Raw genomic sequence first — 23823 nt, forward strand, 5'->3', positions numbered from 1 at the left:
CCACTTAAATCAGCTCATGACTCAAGACTAGATTATGCCCGAGAAACTGAGTAGGTGAACCACAGAACAAATAGCAGAGGAATCAAGCAAGTGAGCCACATGCTACAAACAGTGGCAACAGGGAAAGATTTAGTAAGATTTTCCCAATCTCACTAAGGGAAAAAATATTTTGCAGCCCTAAGTATGGTTATTAGTCGGACGTTTGGTATGACCGAAAGATATCTGCCAAATGTTTCCAGTAAGCCATTTACTGTAATTCAACCAGCTCCAGCCCAGCTTGATGACTCTTGTTGTTGCAATTCTTGCTGATCCAGAGGAAGGGAAAGATTCCTCCAAAACAGAGGTGGATAACCAACCACACGATGAATTTAAACGGGCCAATGGTTAAGCGAGAGTATGGCCAATAATTCTAGCTGTGATAAGCATTAGTATAAAATTCTGAAAGAAGATAAACTACCTTGAACCATTAATGAGACACTGCAGGACATAGTTTGCATAACATGGAAATAGACCAGACCTTTTTTTCAGTTGCAAGCACTTTTTTCTTTCTTTCGGGCCCAGATGTGAATACTTTTGTATAAATCTCATCATACCGGTAACAGATTTTCTTTACAGTCCTAATCTTCATCTCAAGGTGTAGGGTTTGCTTACATGACTCTGGACTTGTTTATATTGAGATGTCTAACCCTTTTTCAGAGGTTGCTGATTCTCCCAAGCTGATGCAGTGCAGTGGTTAAGAGCTCTGAATCAAATCACACCTCTGCCACGAACCCCCCAGATGACATTATGCAAGTCACTCTCTCTTAACCTCAGCCCGCCATTTGCAATATAGAGGTAATAATCCAGACCTATCTTGAGTGATTCTCCCTCATTTATGGAAACAACACATGAGAGGGGAGCAAGGTTGCACTAGCTAGTCATGCCTCCTCCATGCAGTTGTGCCCTCTGGCTCCATGCCTGCTGGCTGCACATCCAGCATTAATTAGTGTTAAGGGACTCTACACATGTACAGATGTAATCTACGCAAGCAGGAACTGTGGGCCAGTAAGGGTTTCCACTTGAGTAGAGGAGCGCTACATGCATCGGTACGCCTTCACAATAACGCATGGCCTGCAGGGGACACAGCTGGCCCAAATGTCAATGTGAAGGGGACATGGCTAGTGGCTGTGGTCAGCTGCTTCCTCCATGCTCCATGTGGAGGGGTCAGGTGAACATCCTTGTAAAAACTACTCAAAAAATCATTTATGCCCAATGCTTTGAATAAGATATAAATGCAAAGCATTGTAAATAAGTATCATTACTGTATCAACACTCCTTGTTTACATGAGCAGAACCCCAGGCTCTCTCTTTCATATCCCTCTTTGCTCATTAGTATGAGTTACTGTTTGCTAGTATAAAACTGAACATAAGAAAAGCCATGCTGGATCAGACCGAAGGCCTATTTAGTTCAGCATTCAGTGGCCAGCCAGATGCCCAGAGAAAGCCCACAAGCAGGACATGAACACAAGCAACCTCCTGCTCATGATCTCCAGAAACTGGTACTGAGAGGCATACTGCCTCCGATATTGGTGGTAAAGTACAGTCATCATGACTAGTAGCATGATAGTAGTCAAATTATCTACCAAGAATTTGTCTAACCCCTGTCCAAGTTGGTGGCCATCAAGCATGTGTGACATATTCTTGAACAGTTAACCATTGCGGGTTACACTCATCAAAGATTTCCTAGAAAGGTATCAGTTGATTCATTATTTATTATATACTAGGAAATGTAAATTTGTTAATGTATCAAAGTCAAAAATAAGGCTTTTAAACTTTTTTGTAAGCCTTCGTGAAAACCTGTTGGGGAGGGCAAGGTATAAATTCCTTAAATTAATAAGCCTGTGATTAGAATATCCTTTTGAAACTGCAACCACATGCAGATATTCTTGCAGGATGTACCAATTAATTAAATAGTCTTTGTCACTCTAGACAATGCAACTAGATAATACAAGGAATGTTTGAGAGTATGTACAACTAACAATTCCCCAGGGCATTTCTACCTGGGTCTGAACCTTTTCTCTTTTTATTCCTATGTTACATCTTATCATTCAGACATATTTTTCGCATGAAATATAAAATGCAATGTGAATTGACATTAGGACTGACTCAAAAGGTGCTATCATTCTTTGAAATAAGAGTAACAACTGATATGTAATTGTAGCAACTGATATGTAATTCGAACTGCTGATAACCTGATCCGTGATACATTTTCATGGAAGTTTAGTCCCATTAGTTGAAATCGATGGGATTTTCTTCCACCTAATGTGTTTAGGGCTGTTGTAACAGACTGTTAATCACAGGCCATTTAACACACTATGAATGGATATTAGTGCTACATAAACCATTGCATTAATGTTTATGAACCATACCCTTATAATGCTTTCAGTTAAATTTCAGTTCGCTAAACTTTTTTTTACATAATGCACTATGTAACAGTTTGTCTTACTTTCATACACATTTTTGTAAAGATTATTGCAGTAGCATGTTAAAGAGAATACAGGCATATGTTTCAATAGCAGGACAATCTATTCATTGTTAAGTATTCTATATTAAATAAACAGTAAACACATCCTTAGTTATATGCTTTGTGTTTTCTGTAATTTTATACAAGTTTGAAAATGGCATGTTTAACTGAGGAAATAAAACTCTGATTAATTTGTTGTCCAGATATGGGGTAATTAATTTTCTCTCTAAAAATATAACATTCTTTGAGAACAATAATCTCTGAAGATTTTCCTTCTGAAGGTGCCATTAAGGCTTCAGTCCTATCTAATCTTATCTAAGTAGTCCCATTACATTTCATGGGACTAAGTGGGAATAAAGATGCATAGGACTGAGCTGCAAGGGTTGTTTTTTTTTAAGCACTTTGTCACTTCTAGCACCCACGGAAACAGGAAACCTCCATAGTGGCTAACTTCTACATGATTCAAATTGAATTGTCTGCAGGTTAAGGAAGTATGAATAATTCTGACTGAAGAACCTGTGTTACATTATGGAGGTTGGCTATTTTGGGTATGTGTTAAAATGAAGCAGGTGTTCTTGGAGCAGTCACATGCTGGATGGTAGAAATGAAAAAGCCACTAAGTGGGAACACAAGAAGAGCCCCGGTGGATCATACCAAGGATCCATCTAGTCTAGTATTCTGTTTCTAACCATGGCCAACTAGATGGTTCTGGTAAGCTCACAAGCAGGGCATGAAGGCAACAGCTCCTACCTGGTACTGTTGTTTGTCCCCAGCATCTGGTATTGAGAAGCATGCTGTCTCTGGACTTGGAGGTCCCATTTAGCTGCTAGGACTAATAGCTAGTAATAGATCTCTCCTCCATCAATTTGTCTAATCCCCATCTATTTAAAACTAGTGGACATCACTACATTTTGTGGCAGAAAATTCCTTCAGTTAGTTAAATGTCGTTGGGAGAAGCAGCTCTTTTCTTTTGTTGTTGTTTTGGTCCACCTTGATTCAACTGCCAGTCAATTTCATGTCACTGGATGATCCAAAGTTCTAGTATTATCAGACAGAAAAAGTTCTATTGATTCTTTCTATAACATTCATTCATACAGACTGGACCCTGATGGAAGTATTCAGAAGCTAGTGATGTTCATGGAGAATACTTCAATGCAATATGTTCAGGCTGGAGGATATTACTTATTCCTGGCTGATCTTTAAAGCTGAAAGCAACAGGGATTCTGTGACAGCTTCCAAATTTTACAAATAATCCCATAATTCAAGGAAGTGCTCTGATAATTATCATAAATGGTTTTCATGAAACAAAATATTCCTTGGATACTCTTCAAGCATATCCATGCTTGGCCATGATGTTTTGTGATAAGTAGATGGCCTCAGAATATTTTTTGAAAGAAACAGTTATACAAATGAAATTGCCCTGGCAAATACATGGATTAATATATTAATTCCTGGTGGAATTTGGAGTACACATCACATTGAACAATTGTGACCACATTGTGCATTTTATGAATAATGCAGATACTGATGTGGTGGGAGGCCCGTGCTGTTGAGAAAGGCACATCAGAGTGCAAAGGGGGCTCTGGATCACAGTATATGTTTACTTAGGAATAAAGTCTTAACATATGGCTTGTTAAAAACAGTACTATACACTACTTCTATGGGAAAAGGTAGGAAGATGGTTTCTTGCTAACAGGACAAGAATTTATTAAGAACTGACTATATGACTTGCTCCATACACCAAATAGTACTTAAGTTCTCACTGTTGATTGCTGTGTTCATAATAAAACTTGAAAGTTTTATGGATTTTAGAAATGTCTACTTGGCATCAACTACTAGTTTTTTAAAACTGAAAAACGAATTGAAATTTTTTTTAAAAAAACAATTTCAGTAGCAGGAAATGAACTGTTCAAATCAGAAGATAAGAAATTATGGGTGTCTACTGGTGGGAAGACACAGAGCTGAGTTTTATACAACATGAAGATGTTGATGTGCACAGTTGGAAGAACAATTAAAATGCAATTATAGAGCTATAAGAGTGAAAAAAGGGGGGAAACATTAATGCTATTGACTGATAACTGCTACATTTTATATGCCTATATTTTATTCATAAGGTTGCTGTTGTGCTTTTATTGATATAAAATATCGAAAACATCAGCATATTTTCCCAAACACAAGTTCACAAGGCTTCATATTAATGAATAAAATACTTTTATGTCTGTTATGTGGACTAAGGAGACATTTGAACATAATCTGTGACTGGTACACAGTCTCATTTTAATACAGTTGGTTAACTGCACCATCTTTGCTGTCTCCCATACTTTTTAAAGACATTCTTGACTGGGAGAATTGTAGGCCCCCACCGGTAGCAAACTGTAACCATTTTTGCTCCAATAATTAGATTAATGGTTAACTTCTCTAAATCATCTAAAAATCTGTCTTCCAAATAATCTACAAGGATAAATTTAGGGTCATACAGAAGCAAAGTTAATAGAACTTGCTCTATTATGTTCACTTTAACCAAAACCTATTCATCACTGGACAAGTGTACCAGGTGTGGAACTCCCATATTCTAGACACTCCCTTCAACAGTTTCAGCTCACTCCCTGATAGGTTAGACAACCTTACAGGTATTTACTATCTATACAGAACTTAAAGTGGGCTCTCTTCAAATTTGCACAGTATGAAAATGAGATTTCTGCTATTCCAGATACTTTCAGGAAAAGACCAAACCCATAAGAACATAAGAGCCACACTGGATCAGACCAAGGGTCCATCTAGTCCAGCATTCTGTTCACACAGTGGCCAACCAGCTGTCAACTGGGAACCCACAAGCAGGACACAAGTGCAACAATACCCTCCTGCCCATGTTCCTCAGCAATTGGTGTACATAGGCATACTGCCTCTGATACTGGAGGTAGCACATAGTCATCAGGACTAGTAGCCATTGATAGCCTTCTCCTCCAGGAATTTATTTAACCCCCTTTTAAAGCCATCCAAATTGGTGACCATCACTACATGTTGTAGTAGCAAATTCAACTATACGCTATGTGAAGAAGTACTTCCTTTTCTCTGTCCTGAATCTCCCACCAATCAGCTTCATGGTGGGTTCTACTATTATGAGAAAAATGTCTCCCCATCCACATTCCCCACACCATGCATAATTTTGTAGACCTCTATCATGTCTCCCCTTACCCTCCTTTTTTCCAAGCTAAACAATCCCAGCTGTTGTAACCTTCCCTGGAGGTTCCAGCCCTTTGATCATATTAGTTGCCCTTTTCTGAACTTTTTCCACACAATATTATTTTTTAGGTGTGGTGACCAGAACTATACACAGCATTCTAAGTGTGGTTGCACTATAGATTTGTATAAAGGCACTATGATATTGGCAGTTTTATTCTCAGTTCCTTTTCTAGTTGTGCCTAATATGGAGTTTGCCTTTTTTACAGCAGCCATACACTGGGTTGACATTTTTATCGAGCTGTCCACCACAACCCCAAGATCTCTTTCTTGGTCAGTCACCACTAATTCAGATCCCATCAGGTTATATTTGAAGTTGGGATTTTGTGTCCCAATGTGCATCACTTTACACTTGCTTACACTGAACTCAGATTTAATTTCCACTTATTGCATATTTTTATTTGCATAAATCTTGATGTCCTATTTGAAAACATTCAAAAATGATACCTTTCTAACAAAGTTGCTTCTAAGGTTTTTGCACACTATAGGTTTGATGGTATTAATGGCATAATGAACTTCTAACCCATAGTTACTGACCCTGAAAAGTCATTGTTTGTACCCTTGTTATGACATGTTGCAATATATTGCTGTTCTTATAGTGAAGGAAATTTGGAAAAATACTGCAGCACTGAGTCTTAAGCACACTTTTATATACTTACATTCTACTATTGCTGGGTTACATGGTATGTCTGCCATATGGTGGTCACTTGAGATAGCCTTCATGTGGTGGTTGCACCATGAAGTAGTTCTAACCTTTCCATGTCACCACCAAACATTGCCAGGAATTTCTAGAGGACACATGGAAACAATACAGGGGTGGGTGGGGAACATACGGCCTTCCAGATGTTATTGGACTTCAAGTCCCATCAGCCCCTGCAAAAATGACCAATGGTCAGACAGGATGGGAGTCAAGTCCAACACCATCTGGAGGGCCACAGGGTTCCCTACCCCTACTATCCAGCATGGTGATAATCCGGGGGTAGTGGTGGTTAGGTGCAGCTGCTACAGCTCCAGACACTTTGGAGTCTGTTCCTAATATTCTCAACATAGTGGTCATAGTGTACAGCCCACCTTTTACATGCATACAAATATGTTCTGGATTTGAGCTTGCATGCAGTTTCTTAAATGGCCATCACGCAGTTTCTTAAATGATCGTCATACAGTGTCCTATTTATTGGTTAATTCTATCAACTCACTAAGAAGTTTAACTGGCTAATTATTGTCTATAGTTAAGATTAAGAATAGACCTGGGAAGTTTGGATTCTAATTATGTGGCCTTTAGTGAACAGCTTCAACTGTAATAACCCATGTATTACTGAGACCTGGGTGGGGGAACTGGGAGGGGTCACTCTCTCCCAGCTGTGCCCTCCTGGGTACTCAGTGCAGCACCAACACCGACTTGAGGGTCGGGGAGGGGGGGTTGCCGTGGTCTATAGGAATTCAATCTCCCTCTCCAGGCTTCCTGCTCATTCGAGTGCAGATCTTGAGTGTCTGTACCTTGTGTTGGGTACCCGGGACAGATTAGGGATTCTGTTGGTGTACCGCCCACCCCGCTGCCCATCAGACTCCCTGCCTGAGCTGATGGAGGTGGTCTCAGACTTGGTGTTGAGGACCCCCAGGATGATGGTCCTGGGGGATCTCAACTTCCATGCCGAGGCCGCTGTATCCGGGGCGGCTCAGGACTTCATGGCCGCCATGACAACCATGGGGCTGTCCCAACATGTCATTGGCCCAACGCATATAAAAGGACACACGCTTGATCTGGTTTTCTCGACTGGGCAGGAGGATGATGATCTGAAAGTAGAGGAATTAACATCTGTCCCTTTGTCATGGTCAGATCACTTCCTGCTGAGGTTTAGACTTCTGGCGGCCTTTCCCCTCTGCAAGGGTGGGGGACCTATTAAAATGGTCCGCCCCCGGAGATTAATGGATTCCGATGGATTCCAGAGGGCTCTGGGGGATTTTCCTGCTGGTATGGCTGGTGCTCCTGTTGAAGCCCAGGTCGCTCTGTGGAATGCAGAGATGACTCGGGCGGTTGACACGATCGCACCCAAGCGCCCTCTCCCTCTGAGCAGAGCCCGGCCAGCTCCTTGGTATACACCTGAGCTGAGGGCAATGAAGCAAGAGGGGAGACGGCTAGAACGCAGGTGGAGGAAAACTTGTGCTGAGTCTGACCGAACACAGGTAAGAGCCCACTATCGAGCCTACTCTGTGGCGGTGAGGGTGGCAAAGAGGCAGTTCTTTTCCACCAGCATTGCATCTTCTCAGTGTCGCCCGGCGGAGCTTTTCCGAGTGGTTCGCGGCCTGTTACATTCTGGGCCAGGGAGAGAGACGGTGGAACCCTCGGTAGCACGCTGTGACGGGTTTGCGCGGCACTTTGAGGATAAAGTCGCTCAGATTCGTCATGAATTGGACACCACCATTAATGCAGTTCCATTGGTAGAGGCGTTCAGAGCACCGTCTGGTCCAGTTTTATTGGATGAGTTTCAGTTACTGAGGCCTGAGGATGCAGACAAGGTGCTTGGCCAAGTCCGATCGACCACTTGTGTGCTTGACCCTTGCCCTTCATGGCTTATTAAATCAAACAAGGAGGGGTTGTCCGGCTGGGTCCAGGAGGTTGTAAATTCCTCCTTGAGAGAGGGAGTGGTGCCTGCCGCTTTAAAAGAGGCAGTAATTAGACCACTCCTGAAAAAGCCTAACCTGGACCCAGAGGATGTTAACAATTATAGGCCAGTGGCCAACATCCCCTTCCTGGGCAAGGTGCTTGAGCGGGTGGTTGTAGGACAGCTCCAGGCACTGTTGAATGAAACGGATTATCTAGATCCATTTCAATCGGGCTTCAGGCCTGGTTTTGGAACGGAAACTGCCTTGGTCGCCCTGTGGGATGACCTCTGCCGGGAGAGGGACAGGGGGAGTGCGACCCTGTTGATTCTCCTGGACCTCTCAGCGGCTTTCGATACCATCGACCATGGTATCCTTCTGGATAGGTTGTCTGGGTTGGGAGCTGGAGGCACTGCACTACAGTGGTTCCGCTCCTACTTGGATGGCCGATTCCAGAAGGTGGTGCTGGGGGATTATTGCTCTGTGCCATGGCAATTGTGCCATGGGGTTCCACAGGGCTCTATTCTATCCCCCATGCTGTTTAACATCTACATGAAACCACTGGGGGAGGTTATCCGGAGGTGTGGGCTGAGGTGCCATCAATATGCGGATGACACCCAGCTCTACCTCTCTTTTTCATCAAAACCAGGTGAGGCAGTGGCTGTTCTGAACCAGTGCCTGGGCACGGTAATGGACTGGATGAGGGCCAATAAACTGAAACTCAATCCAGACAAGACGGAGGTACTGTTAGTGGGTGGTTCGTCTGCCCAGCTAGGTGATAATCAACCTGTTCTGGAGGGGGTTGCACTCCCCCTAAAGGATCAGGTTCGTAGTTTGGGGGTGCTCTTGGATCCAGAACTGTCACTTGAGGCACAGGTGAACTCAGTGGCACGGAGCACTTTTTATCAGCTTAGGCTGGTATACCAACTACGCCCTTATCTGGACAGAGATAGCCTAGCTACAGTTATCCATGCTCTGATAACTTCTCGTCTGGATTACTGCAATGCGTTATACGTGGGGCTGCCTTTGAAAACGGTCCGGAAACTTCAGCTGGTCCAAAATAGGGCAGCAAGATTGTTAACAGGGACTGGCCTGCGAGCTCATATTACGCCAGTACTTTTCCAGCTGCACTGGCTGCCGGTCCATTTCCGGGCCCGATTCAAAGTGCTGGTGTTAACATTCAAAGCCCTTAACAGCTTGGGGCCAGGTTACCTGAAGGATCGCCTCCTCCCATATGTGCCTGCCCGGACCTTAAGATCATCAGCAGCAGCCCTTCTCCGTGAGCCCCTGCCAAAGGAAGTGAGGCGGGTGGCTACTAGGAGGAGGGCTTTTTCTGTTGTGGCACCCCAGCTCTGGAATGAGCTCCCTAGTGAGGTTCGCCTGGCGCCTACATTGTACTCCTTTCGGCGCCAGGTGAAGACCTTTTTATTTTCCCAGGCATTTTAGCTTTCTAAATTTTTATCTTTGCTGTTTTAAATCTGTATTTTAAACTCCTGTACTGCTGCTAGGTTTTATTGTGGTTGTATTGTTATATTGTGGTTTTAATGTTCTATATATTTTAAATTGTTTTATTGTGTGCTGTTTGGTTTTAGTTTTTGTGAACCGCCCAGAGAGCTTCGGCTATTGGGCGGTATAGAAATAAATAAATAAATAAATAAATAAATAAAAAACTGGAGTGAAAATATCTTTCAATTTTAAACATCCCTTCTGCACATTTAAGGCTCAATCCTATGGCTGCTAGGCAGCATCTAGATGGCCACAGGATTTTTCGGTTTCCTGCTCAATGCAGGAATCTAGGCCAAAGCATCCCTGACAGATGGCTGTTCAGCTTCATCTTGAATGCCTCCAGCATGGGAGAGCCCACTACTTCCCTAAGTAATTGGCTCCATTGTCGTATTGCTCTTACAGTCAGGAAGTTTTTCCTGATGTTCAGCCAGAATCTGCCTTCCTGTCACTTGAGCCCATTTTTCCATGTCCTGCACTCTGGGATGATCGAGAAGAGATTCTGGCCTTCCTCTCTTTGACAACCTTTCAAGTACTTGAAGAGTGCTATCATATCTCCCCTCAGTCTTCTCTTCTCAAGGCTAAACGTGCCCAGTTCTTTCAGTCTCTCCTCATCAGGCTTTGTTTCCAGTCCCCTGATCATCTTCGTTGCCCTCCTCTGAACCTTCTCCAGTTTGTCTGCATCCTTCTTAAATTCTGGTGCCCAGAACTGGACACGGTACTCAAGATGAGGCCTAACCAATGCTGAGGGGAAGTAGTACTTCATGGGGTTTGGAAGCTATACTTCTCTTAATGCAGCCCAAAAGAGCATTTGCCTTTTTTGCAGCCACATCACATTGTTGGTTCATATTCAGCTTGTGATCTACAACAATTCCAAGATCCTTCTCGCTTGTAGTATTGTTGAGCCAAGTATTGCCCATCTTATAACTGTGCATTTGGTTTCTTTTTTCTAGGTGCAGAACTTCGCATTTATCCCTATTAAATGTCATTCTGTTGTTTTCTATCCAGTGCTCCAGCCTATCAAGACCACTTTGAGTTTTGTTTCTGTCTTCCAGGGTATTAGCTATCCCGCCCAATTTTGTGTCATCTGCAAATTTGATAAGCATTCCCTGCACCTCCTCTTCCAAGTCATTAATAAAAATGTTGAAGAGCACTGGGCCCAGGACTGAGCCCTGTGGTACCCTGCTCATTACCTCTCCCCAGTTTGAGAAGATCCCACTGATAAGAACTCTTTGAGTTCGATTCTGTAAACCAACTGTGGATCCACCTGATTGTTGTTTCAACTAGCTCACTTTGAGCTAGTTTGCTAATCAGGATACCATGGGGCACTTTGTTGAAAGCTTTGCTGAAGTCGAGGTATATTATGTCCACAGTATTCCCACAGTCCACATTTCATAAAACAAAAAATGTTGGGCATTAGGTACACACAATGTAGTGTTACATATAGTTTAACCCTAAATAAAATGCTGCTGTGGTAATATTTTTTCTAACGTCTGGGGATCATTGGAAGGAAAGCTCTATGGCTAGGGTACCAACATGGTGCCTGTGGGCACCAATGTGCTCACAGACACCTCTCTTGGGTTTGCTAGGCTCCCTGCCTGTCCTGAATTTTATTTCTTAAGATGTTAAGTATTCTTTTCTAACTGGGAAGTTGGCATACTGCAAAGTGAAGGGCTGCCCTCCACTGCCATCTTTATTTGGGTTAAAAAGAGTGGTTTGGTATTTTGGAGCTTGGGACAGTATCCAATGTGTCAATCCACCAGGGCAAATGATGTTGCAGTAGTGGAAACTAGGTTCTGAACTATGCACAAGAGGAGAATCCAACTAAAGTTAGCTTTGCGCAAGCATGATTGCCCAAGTGGTTGCATAATCTGTTGTGCGAGGAGATGTACAATATGCTTGTGGAAGATTGCACATTATACTTGCGCAATCCATTGTGCAACCAGTTGTGCAAGCATTTGTGAAACTGGTTGCACAACAGCTTGTGCAAGTGTAATGTCCAGTTGCTTGAAGAACGGAAAGATTCAACAGAGCTCTACTAGCAGTATTTGAGTTTGTGGAATGACACCATGGGATATTGCCCTCGGATCCCACCTCTGCCTCATATGCAAGTTGTTGGACAAGTTACTTTTCTTTTATTCTCACTCTCACTTTTTTGTTTTCTGGCATGAGTGTTTTGTGACCAGCCATGCCCACCATAGCAGCCATTTTATGAATGGGCAAGCCCCACCCCCACATCAGTCATTTTGTGGGAGCACCTGCAACACTTTCTCAAAATTCCAAATGTGTCCACTCTACCAAGAAGAGCTCTACGGTTGCTTTCTCAGTCCACAAGAACAACAGAGCCTTGGGCTCTGTTCAGATTCAAAATGGATGGTGGTTCCCAGTCTTGAATAGGAAATATTAGAAATGTAGCTGGCCTGCCCCTCACTGGGTACAAGAGCACAGAAGTTTGTGTAAGTGCAATTTCAGTAATGGTTGGCAAACATTTTTCATCAGCAGATTGGCTTTATTAATGAATGCTTTAGACTGCAATCTAAGTTATGTCTACTCAGAAATAAGACCCACTGAGTTCAATCAGACTTACTCCCAACTAAATGTATATAGGATCACAGCCTAGCAGAACAATCCTATGGATATTTACTCAGCAATAAGTCCCACTGTGTTCAATGAAATTTATTCTCATAAGTGTAGACAGGATCGCAGCCTTAGTCTGAAAGTTGTGTTTTCCCTAAGCTATAGTTTTGTATCAGTTGCCCCTCTACATAAGAGCAAACCACTGTGCAAAAACTCCTGGCTGATTAAAGCTGCACTAGCCTTAGGAATTCAGTGTCACACTAGCAGTCTTTAGGATGGAGCTCAAGGTCCATGGGGACAGTGGCCTATTTCCTCCACTTTCCATGTCATTTCTGCTCTAGACAGGCCAGTTATATTGCACTTCTGCACTGCAACAGGATGCCCACAGCACTAGATCATTAGTACCTAACTAGATCTGGGGGCTGTTTAACCCACTGTGAAGCTGCGGTGCACGCAAGCTGCATGCGGCCATTTTTAATATGCACCCCCACTTTGGGTTATCACGTTGTGTGAATCCAGTGAGCATGGATTATGTGAGGGTTAAACAACCCTCACATAAGCCATCATCTGCTTTAGGGTTATGCGAGGGTTGTTTAGCCCATGCTTACCAGGTTCACACAACACAGCAACCCCCAAGCAGGGGTTGCATATTCAAACTGGCACCCGTGAGTACCATAGCTCATCATGGGTGGTGGTAAAATTTTGGAAAACAAGTGGCTGTGGGAAGGGTTTAAACCTCCCCTAACTGTGTGTGGTGGTTCTGATCCAGTTCAGGGCCCCATACACTTACTTTCAAGAAGTAAGAAAGCGAGGGTCAGCTGGACACTATGTATTTAACTTATTGTGCTATTTGACCCTCAGTGTCAGTGACTGCAACTACTCAAGTGCATGATACAGAAACAGCTCTGAGCCCGAAATCAAATGACCGATAGAATCAATGTAAATAGAATCAATGTAAAAACTAGGCATAGTTAGAAAAAAATGCTTTCAAAAAGTAGATACATTTAACCACCAGAGAAAATACTGAAGAAGCAAAGCTAATGTTTTAATCAAGAATGTGTAACAATGAAACAGGAAAAAGGGAAACAACTAGAATTCAGCCCTCATGGTCTCACCTTCTTGGTAGGAAAGATTAGGATTTCATTTACTTGCTTCACATAGTTGTGAAGTAGATGATGGAGAAAGATCAACTGTCATACTACTTAATCTCCTTTTTTTATCTTCTATTATGGAAACCACACTCTAAAAAAACACACACAAAAACAATCAAGTTAAGGGATAGGGAGAGATGAATGCTAATAAACTAGAAATCAGAAGATGAGTTCAAGTAAAATAGATCCATACCTGTCTGTTCAAACCTCTAGCCATTTCCAGGGCACTTTTGCCAAACTGAAAAAAGATATACCCACAAAAAAAATTGTATGTTCAATTTGTTATCTAAGTATTTTGTAGCTGCTTTTTGTAAAAACAATTATCTAAAAATTACCTCATTTTTAATATCAGGATCTGCTCCCCTCTCTAGCAATAATGCAACCAATTCCTCATGGTTATTTAATGCTGCCACCTGGAAATAAAAGTAAGAGGAAATGCTATATGTAATGTCATGTTATATACCCCCAACATCTGGAGAATTTAAGGACTTCTTGACACAAGACTGAATTTCCTATTAAAAGTCACTTGCATATAAGAAACTGAGTGAACCTTGTATGTAGTTCATCTTTTGTCATGAACACATGCACACTTTTTATGCTGGGTGCACATGTGGTAGGAAACTGCTTCAGTGCAGACCTGCTATAAACATACATGTTCATCAGATATGACCAACTACAAGATGGATTTATTCAAGTCCCTATACAGACATTTGTTCTATGTAGGAAATGTGTGTTTTGTGAAGTACCCTAAAGTTGAGTGTACATAATCAAAGTCCTATGTGTATTCATCTGTATTCCAGATTAATCCTGGATCATTTTAATCAAAGCAGTATGGATCAGAAGAGTTTTGCAGTGAATTGGAGCATTCTTTGTGTGTGTATGTGGGGGGGGGGGAATCTCTCTCTCTCTCTCTCTCTCTCTCATATCCCTCTTTCATATTGGTTGCTGTTTAGTCGGACTTATATGCCATAGTTGGTTGATTGCATAAAATGAGTTTGTTCTCCCACAGAAAAGTAATGATGGAATAGAACTGCTCCAGAGAAAAAAAAGTGATGCCTCTTTCTTCAAGGAGAACCAATTGTTACATTCTGTCAATAGGTGCTGCACTATAAGAGTACTTGCTGACTCAATGAAAACATTACACAATATCAAGCCATCCCAAAAGAAGAAATTAAAAACAAGCACCAGTGTGTTCCTATCTTGAAAGTTTGTCCCTGAATAACCTCCAATTGATGAGAAGCAAATCTCCATCTTGCTACCATTTCTAGAGAATCTGACTAGTTATTACTTAGGCATATAACGAATGAGTAACACCAAAAGGGAGACAGTATTTTCTTCTAAATGTGTGCCTATTAGATGAGGCAACCATGAGGTACATGGTAGGCAGGGCAGGGGAGAACTGGAGCTGGGAGACACATTAAAATAATATAACTTACACAATTATATAGCTGAGAATATTTCAGTCCAAATGCAGCAAACTTTCAGTAACAAGGAGAACGTGGTTGAATCAGTGAACAAGCGATTAGCGGCTTAAGGCTGTTTACCTAAAGCATGAATAAATGCAATACCCCTGGCACCTACAGTCCGTTCTTCAAGATTTTAATTCTGTTGCCTATATTTTTAAATTATTACGTTGACTATATTACAGTCAGAGTCAACCCAACACAAGTGTAGCAGGATAAGCCTGCCAAACTTTCTGGATAGCTGAACAAAAAAGGTTTTAAAATGCCCCAACAAAACTCAGGATTTAAGGGATCATCCATGCATTTCATGGCAGCAAACCTGTGTACTAACAAGAAGCTGCAACTAATCATGGGTTCCTGAAGTGTGTACCTTGAATGATGCACTTATTTGTAAAATGTCATATCCACACTTTAAAACATCATAACCCTCCCCATACTCCCCTATCCCAAAATGTAATGTGTAAGGTGGACCATCTAGGCAGTCATTTTATAGGAACTGGACTGGTTTGGCATGTAGGACAGGGACAGTTGGTTTAATTTCTGCATGTCTTTTGTGTATTGCATGACTATGTTGACATCCTGTGGTCTTGCAGGATTGTGTTGATATCCACCCTCTACAGCGGCAACGAAATGTGCCTCTGTATGAGGGATCTGAATATTAATCAGCAATGAGAGCTTGGCATGCTCCTACAGATCATTAAATAGCACCCAAACACCTGTTTGCAAGGGCCGGAAAGTACTTGCTCTCTCCCTCTCTGTGCTGACTGGAATGAAAACATGACAGAGAGCATCTTGATCTTTATAGAATGTACAAATGCAGTACTTCAGAAAGATGAATTTCCAAGTATGATGGAATAAGAAGGCTCATCTTATTAAAGAAACATTTGAATCTCCTCAGATTATGTACTCCATTTCTTGCACCAAACCCAAAGAAATATTTTGATATAAAGTGCCTTAACAAGAGAAATCAAAGAGGAAATGAAGTGTTACTTTGCAGATCTTCCTGTCATGACAGCACAGGAACAAGGAATTCTCAAGCTGGGTACCAGTAAGAAAAGGTCTCCTTGCATAGGCATCGCATGCTGTTTTGGTGGGAAACATTAGGAGTGCATGAAGAACTACACTGATCCCAGAAAGACTTCCCACTCTTTGTAAGAGAGACTGTCCAGAGCAGTAAAAGTCTTTCAGTATGGAGCACTACCACCTGATCCCCTTTTACAAGGAGGCCTTCTCCCTTTCTCTACTAGGCAGAATGGTTAAGCCAGGATTTTTTTTTTAACCAGATTGTGCACTTTGGGTTAAAAGCATCAAACTTGTCATGGTGATAATGCCTAAACCTTTCCGGATATGGATCCTCCACCCCTCTACTCCTGTTTTGAAATAAATGAGGTTTAATGTTAATGCTTTGTGCTTATAAACAAACATTTTCTACATCAGAGATGGGCATAAAGCAGATCTCCAGATGTTTTGGACTTCCACTCCCAGAAGGCCCTGCCAGCATGGCCAATGGTCAGAAATGCTGGGGGTCGAAGTCCAAAACATCTGGAGATCTGCTTTATGCCCAGCCCTGCTCTACATCAAGATAATGCTTCCAGGGATGATTATAAGGTCACAGCAGAATTAGATGACAAATTTAAATAGAATGTACGCAGACAAAACCCACAAAACAATGGGTGTGCCTGTTCACAATGTAATATGAAATCCTATAATAGGTCTTAAAATAAATATACATGCAAATGGTTCACTAGAAAACGTTGTTAAACAACGCAAGATAGTTTCTCTTAAAAATCATTTTATATCCACTGTTGACCTAATATCGACACCAAACAATAATCCCAAAATAAACTTGTAAATGTCTTTATTATGTTGCAAATTGATAATGTACAGGACATAAATGGATTTATGGGAGATCAGTAAAATCGTAGTCAGTACCTATTTTATGGATAAACTTTGCCTGGAAACCTAGCTATCAGTTCTGTTTATGGCATACATTCACTCCGTGAAGTAAATGTCAAGTTAAATTATTCCTAAAAACAGTTTGTTTCACAGTGGTGAAAAGCAGTGTAATTATAGGTGGTAGTGTGGCACTTGCATAGGCTGCTGCATGCTTTCTAACAGTTACAGAATATTCATTCATAGCTCCCAGAAGGTGCCTCCCCATTTTCAGAACCCCTCCCCCTTTCCCTGTACCACAGTCTACCCCATTTAGCAGGGGTTCCTGACCCTGTGTATAGTGTGGAACGGCAGTAGTAGGGAGACACAGGCAAGGAAGTTTGCTTCTGCCAGCCCGGTTGCATGTTGTTGTTGTTGAGTCGTTCAGTCGTGTCCGACTCTTCGTGACCCCATGGACCATAGCACGCCAGGCCTTCCTGTCCTGCGCTCTCTCCCGGAGCGTGCTCAAGTTCATATTCATTGCATTGGTGATGCTATCTAGCCATCTCATCCTCTGCCGTCCCCTTCTCCTTTTGCCTTCAGTCTTGCCCAGCATCAGGGCCTTTTCCAGAGAGTTTTCTCTTCGCATTAGGTGGCCAAAATATTTCAGCTTCAGCTTCAGTATCTGTCCTTCCAATGAGCACTCAGGGTTGATTTCCTTTAGGATTGACTGATTTGACCTCCTTGCAGTCCAGGGGACTCGTCAGAGTCTTCTCCAGCACCACAGTTCAAAAGCATCAATTCTTCGGTGCTCAGCCTTCCTTATAGTCCAGCTCTCACAGCCATACATTACTACTGGGAAAACCATAGCTTTGATTAACGGACCTTTGTCGGCAAGGTGATGTCTCTGCTTCTTACTATGCTGTCTAGGTTTGCCATAGCTTTCCTCCCAAGGAGCAAGCATCTTTTAATGTCATGGCTACAGTCACTGTCTGCGGTGATCTTGGAGCCCAAGAAAGTAAAATCTGTCACTGCTTCCATTTCTTCCCCTTCTATATGCCAGGAAGTGATAGGGCCAGATGACATGATCTTCGTTTTTTTGATGTTGAGTTTCAAACCAGCTTTTGCACTCTCCTCTTTCACCCTCAACAAGAGGCTCTTTAGATCCTCTTCGCTTTCTGCCATTAGGGTGGTATCGTCTGCATATCAGAGGTTGTTGATAATTCTCCCAGCAATCTTAATTCCGACCTCTGATTCATCCAACCCGGCATTTCTCATGATGTACTCTGCATATAAGTTAAATAAGCAGGGTGACAATATGCAGCCTTGTCGTACTCCTTTCCCTATTTTGAACCACTCGGTTGTTCCATGTCTGGTACTTACTGTTGCTTCTTGACCCTCATACAGGTTTCTCAGGAGACAGGTCAGGTGGTCTGGTACTCCCATCACTTTAAGAATTTGCCACAGTTTGTTGTGATCCACACAAAGGCTTTAGCGTAGTCAATGAAGCAGAAATAGACTTTTTCTGGAATTCTCTTGCTTTCGCCATGATGCAGCGAATGTTGGCGATTTGATCTCTAGTTCCTCTGCCTCTTCGAAACCCAGCTTGTACTTCCAGTAGTTATGAGTTCGCATACTGCTGAAGCCTAGCTTGTAGGATTTTGAGCATCACCTTGCTAGCATGTGAAATGAGCACAATTGTGCGGTAGTTTGAACGCTGTTTGGCGTTGCCCTTCTTTGGAATTGGAATGTAAACTGACTTTTTCCAGTCTTGCGGCCATTGTTGAGTGTTCCAAATTTGTTGGCATATTGAGCGCAGCACTTTAACAGCATCATCTTTTAGGATTTTAAATAGCTCAGCTGGAATACTGTCATCTCCGCTAGCTTTGTTGTTAGTAATGCTTCCTAAGGCCCACTTGACTTCACTCTCGAGGATGTCCGGCTCAAGTTCAGTGCCCGCACTATCATGGCTATCAGGGACATTAAGATCTTTCCTGTATAGTTCTTCTGTGTATTCTTGCCACCTCTTCTTCATCTCATCTGCTTCTGTTAGGTCCCTGCCTTCTTGGTCCTTTATCATGCCCGTCTTTGCACAAAACGTTCCCTTGAGGTCTCCAATTTTCTTGAAGAGATCTCTAGTCTTTCCCATTCTGTTGTTTTCCTCGATTTCATTGCATTGTTCATTTAAGAAGGCCTTCTTGTCTCCCCTTGATATTCTCTGGAACTCTGCATTCAGTTGGATAGATCTTCCCCTTTCTCCCTTGCTTGTCGCTTCCCTTCTTTCCTCAGCTACTTGTAAAGCCTCATCAGACAGCCACTTGGCTTTCTTGCATTTCTTTTTCTTTAGGATGGATTGAGTTGCTACCTCCTGAACAATGTTACGGACCTCCGTCCATAGTTCCTCAGGCACTCTGTCTATCAGGTCTAATCCCTTAAATCCATTTGTCACCTCCACTGTATATTCATAAGGGATATGATTTAGGTCATACCTGAATGGTTTAGTGTTTTTCCCTACATTCTTCAATTTAAGCCAAAATTTTGCAATAAGAAGCTCATGATCTGAGCCACAGTCAGCTCCAGGTCTTGTTTTTACTGACTGTATGGAGCTTCTCCATCTTTGGCTGCAAAGGACATAATCAATCTGATTTCGATATTGACCATCTGGTGATGTCCATGTGTAGAGTCGCCTCTTGTGCTGTTGGAAAAGAGTGTTTGCTATGATCAGCGTGTTCTCTTGGCAAAACTCTATTAGCTTTTGTCCTGCTTCATTTTGTACACCAAGGCCATGCCTGCCTGTTATCCCGGTGATTTCTTGACTTCCTACTTTAGCATTCCAATCCCCTATGATGAAGAGGACACCTTTTTTTGGTGTTAGTTCTAGAAGGTGTTGTAGGTCTTCATAGAACCGATCAACCTCAGCTTCTTCGGCCTCAGTGGTTGGGGCACAGACTTGAATTACTGTGATGTTGAATGGTTTGCCTTGGATTCGTACTGAGATCATTCTATCATTTTTAAGATTGTACCCCAGGACTGCTTTTCCCACCCTTTTGTTGACTATGAGTGCTACTCCATTTCTTCTAAGGGATTCTTGCTCACAATAGTAGATATGATGGTCACCTGAATTAAATTCGCCCATTCCTGTCCATTTTAGTTCGCTGATTCCCAAGATGTCGATGTTCAATCTTACCATCTCATGTTTGACCACCTCCAGCTTACCTTGATTCATTGATCTGACATTCCAAGTTCCTAAACAATATTGTTCTTTACAGCATCGGATTTTCTTTTCACCACCAGACACATCCACAGCTGAGTGTCCTTTCGGCTTTGGCCCAGCCGCTTCACTCTTTCTGGCGCTACTTGGAAATACCCTCTGCTCTTCCCCAGTAGTATATTGGACACCTTCCGACCTGAGGGTCTCATCTTCCGGCATCATCTCTTTTAGCCTTGTGATACGTTCCATGGGGTTTTCTTGGCAAGAATACTGGAGTGGGTTGCCATTTCCTTCTCCAGTGGACCACATTTTGTCAGAACTCTCTGCCATGACCTGTCCGTCTTGGGTGGCCCTGCACAGCATAGCTTATGGCTTCACTGAGTTATGCAAGCCCCTTCGCCACAACAACCTGCTGTAAATCTGGAGCCAACCCATTGGGTGGGTTCACATGTCATACTAAGCCACCCTGAGAATAAGCCACTGTGGGATGTTTGTTTGCTGAACAACACACGGTACACCTGACAGATGATCAGGCTTGTTGTGGCTTGTTCTCCCCCTCTGTCTTCCAGCCAGTTCCGGTACGTATCCCAGGTGCCTTTGTGGCACAGCCTGTCTTGTCTCTTTGCCTCGGCCTCCTCCCAGCTCCAATCGCTACCCTTTTTCATTCTCCACCTTTTAAAAAAAATATTTTTTCACTGCTTTGCCAATATGAAAATGTGTTTGTTGTGTTATTATTATTATTATTACCCTTTTTCACAAGCGTTCAAGCGCGCACTTTCACCTCTCCGATATGTGTAGTCTTGCCTTGTCAATGTCCTTGTACGTTGCAGCTGTCAAGGGGAGCACTGAAGTGGAGTAAGTAACATACAAGAAAATGGACAAAGCGAGTCTGCAGATAGGCTAATTTGCACACAGTTGACCAGGACAAGGGTGGGGTGAATAATACTAAGGGCCAGGGGGAACCTATTTGTACAGTCCAGAAGCACCCATAAAGGGAAAAAGTGAGAGAGCAGTAAGTGCACCAACGTGTGTTGCGGGGACAGTATCTCCCACTTGGCATGTAAATCCTCTCACTTCTAAATGTTGAACTGACACTTGTCAGTGTCCCTCCCCCATTCAACACTTCCCCCAGTCTCCAGCAAGTCCAGAAAGGTGAGGTATTGGCTCCCCCCTCCTTTTGCAGTTCTTTTTCAGTGCACTTACTGCAGTAACCACAGTAGTATCTTACTGTCGCTCTTGCATAAGAGCAACTGACAGCTGCTGGGGACATCGTGCTAAATTCCCCCATATTCTATTGCTCTGCCATGATTTTTGCCTATTGTCTCTTTCTGTCAATGTCCTGGTCTATGTCATGTCAAAAACTGGTGAACGGAGCAGTTACTGTTGTGGCTACTGCAGTGACCGTTCCAAAAAGGAGCCAGGAAAAGGTGGGCAGCCAATATCTTCCCTTTCTGGACTTGCTGGAGACTAGGGGAAGTGTTGAAGGGGAGAAGGACACTGACAAGTGTCAGTTCAACACTTAAAAGCAAGAGGATTCCATTGCCAAGTGGGAGATATTGTCCCCCAGCCCATTTTGGTGCATTTACTGCTCTCACAAATTTTTCCCCTTTTCAGGGCTTCTCGACTGTGCAAATGGGTACCTCCTGTCCCTTAGTATTATTTCCCCCCAGTCTTTGTCAACCTTGCACAAATTAGCCTATCAGACAGTCTTGCCTTGTCAATGTCCTTGTAAGTTACCTACTCCACTAGAACGCTCTCATTCACAGCTGCAAAGTACAAGGACATTAACAAGATAAGACTACACATATTGGACAGATGAAAGTGTGCTCTTACATACTTGTGAAAGAACAGAGGGGAAAAAATTACAAACACATTTGTGTACTTCTAAAGCACTGAAAGAAACCAAAAGTAAGGTGGAGAACAAGTGCTGGTCCCTCCAAAGTGCCGTTTGGGTGTCGGTGGAGGGGCAGTCACTGCCAAGGGAGGCTGGAGGCGGCATTTGTGAGATTGCGAAGAGCAGCACGGGCTTTTTTGCTGCTCTTGCCAAGCAGCTCTGTAGCCAATCCCAGAACCCACGATAAAGTTGATCTCCTGGGACAACACAACAACCCACCATGGGTATGAACAACTCTACAACAAGCCATGGGTTCTCAGGGTGGCTTGTTCATGAAAATTAAGCCACCCTGTGGAAAACACGTTGGGTTCAGACAAAACAACAACCCACCATGGCTGGCTGCCCATGGTGGGTTGTCATGTTGTGCAAACCCAGTCACTTCGTGTGTTGTTTGTGAGCTGCCTGTCTTGATGGAATATTTTACAGGCATCGTGACCTTCTTGAAATGTTGCTTTGCCTCACTGACTTTGCACAATCCACTGTTTCCATCACACAGAAGAACTACAAACCTTTCAGCACAGTATTATCCAGGATATGTGCTGAGTTTTCTCCTAGTGTTACAAATGCAGTGGTGACTTCTGTAAGTATGTTCCATGTGTCCAAAGCTTAACTTTTTGCCTCTTCCAGCAAAGGAGGAGATCATATTATACCCAGTGGGCACAGGCTGACGTACTTGACCAGGTCCTGTGCTCAAACAAAGAACTGAGCAAGACAGAGTGGTATGCCACTCCCCTAGAGTTTGGGTGTATGGTCTGGGGTAGCCCTAAACTTAATGTGGGGTGCATACCACCTCTTTCATATTCATTTCTGCATATATTATTATTTGATGAGAATGCCACACTTAATAGTGTGTTGCATCCCAACAAAGCATTGGACAGAACATAAAGCTGTGGCATCTTATAGAGGCAACTCTTCCTGAGGTTTAGGTATATGATTTGGGGTTGCCAAAACTGAGGTGCACACTCCCAAGCTTCTTATTCACTTAAACATATTTTAGTTATTATTGGCATGGTGGCAATACGTTAGACAGTGTCTGGCACACAGAGAAAACACTGGGACAGAAACAATGCTGTGGCAACTCATAGAGGACACTGTACTGGAGTGTGGATGAGTACTAAAAGCACAGGGCCTTCTATTCCCCTCTGCTGGTGCTGCTTAAAGCAGGTCACTTCACCTTGCTGCATGGCAGGGTTAGCCCCAGGTAAGATTTATATCAATTGTGATTACACACAAAGCCACATGATTGCTTCAGATCTACCACCTATTTTCCATCTCTATGGCTGCTAAAAATCATATTTAGCATGATTCTATACATATGGTAAGAATTTTGTCCTGGCTTGTGGATTAAAAAAACAGAACAGAACATATTTGACAGTCTCCTGCTTCCCAGGGGGGACTGCTTACTGGAATCCATATCAAAAAATGTTTAGTATGGGGCAATGCATAAGTGTGCCAAGTTTCATACTTTTAACCCAAAGTACACAATTTTAAGCTTAACTGCTCCACTAACGCGTATGAAAGCAAAGTATCTCACTACCTGAATCCATAGGGCAAAAAAAGGTGCTAAAGGTTTTCTAAGTACAGACAAAGGCTTGGTTCCACACAATCAAGAGCAGACAGAGAAAACATATGAGTTCTATTCTCTGAACACCTGTGCAGACACTAGCAAGGGTCTTACAGTGCAGCACCACAATGTATTGCTGGTAGTGCTACAGTATGAGAAACATGGTAAACAGGCTATAGCATATAAACTCTAGTGGGCTACAAAGAGGTATTGAGAAAGTGGTTATACAAATGAAAAACTTATT

General features: G+C 42.7%; 1 protein-coding gene across 2 annotated transcripts in view; it reads right to left on the reverse strand.

Moving 5' to 3' along the window:
• FANK1 (fibronectin type III and ankyrin repeat domains 1) overlaps positions 1 to 23823 on the reverse strand; it is a 97066-nt gene that overhangs the window by 36830 nt on the left and 36413 nt on the right. Inside the window, exons 9-11 of one of the 2 annotated variants that reach the window (XR_014788778.1) lie at positions 13911 to 13988; positions 13769 to 13813; positions 13540 to 13666 (exon numbers count right to left, since the gene is read on the reverse strand). Coding sequence is in view for 1 of the 2 variants with exons in the window: in XM_084841464.1 (XP_084697590.1) it covers positions 13565 to 13666; positions 13769 to 13813; positions 13911 to 13988 (225 nt within the window). In the remaining variant the exon portion in view is untranslated. Of the gene's footprint in view, positions 1 to 12009; positions 13667 to 13768; positions 13814 to 13910; positions 13989 to 23823 lie in introns of those variants that run through there. The other variant, XM_084841464.1, reaches the window with a different exon arrangement.

The sequence above is a fragment of the Heloderma suspectum genome, chromosome 3, assembly GCF_057233095.1.
Source record: "Heloderma suspectum isolate Gila_16-S chromosome 3, 16-S_ref, whole genome shotgun sequence".
In the NCBI taxonomy this organism is placed as follows: domain Eukaryota; kingdom Metazoa; phylum Chordata; class Lepidosauria; order Squamata; family Helodermatidae; genus Heloderma; species Heloderma suspectum.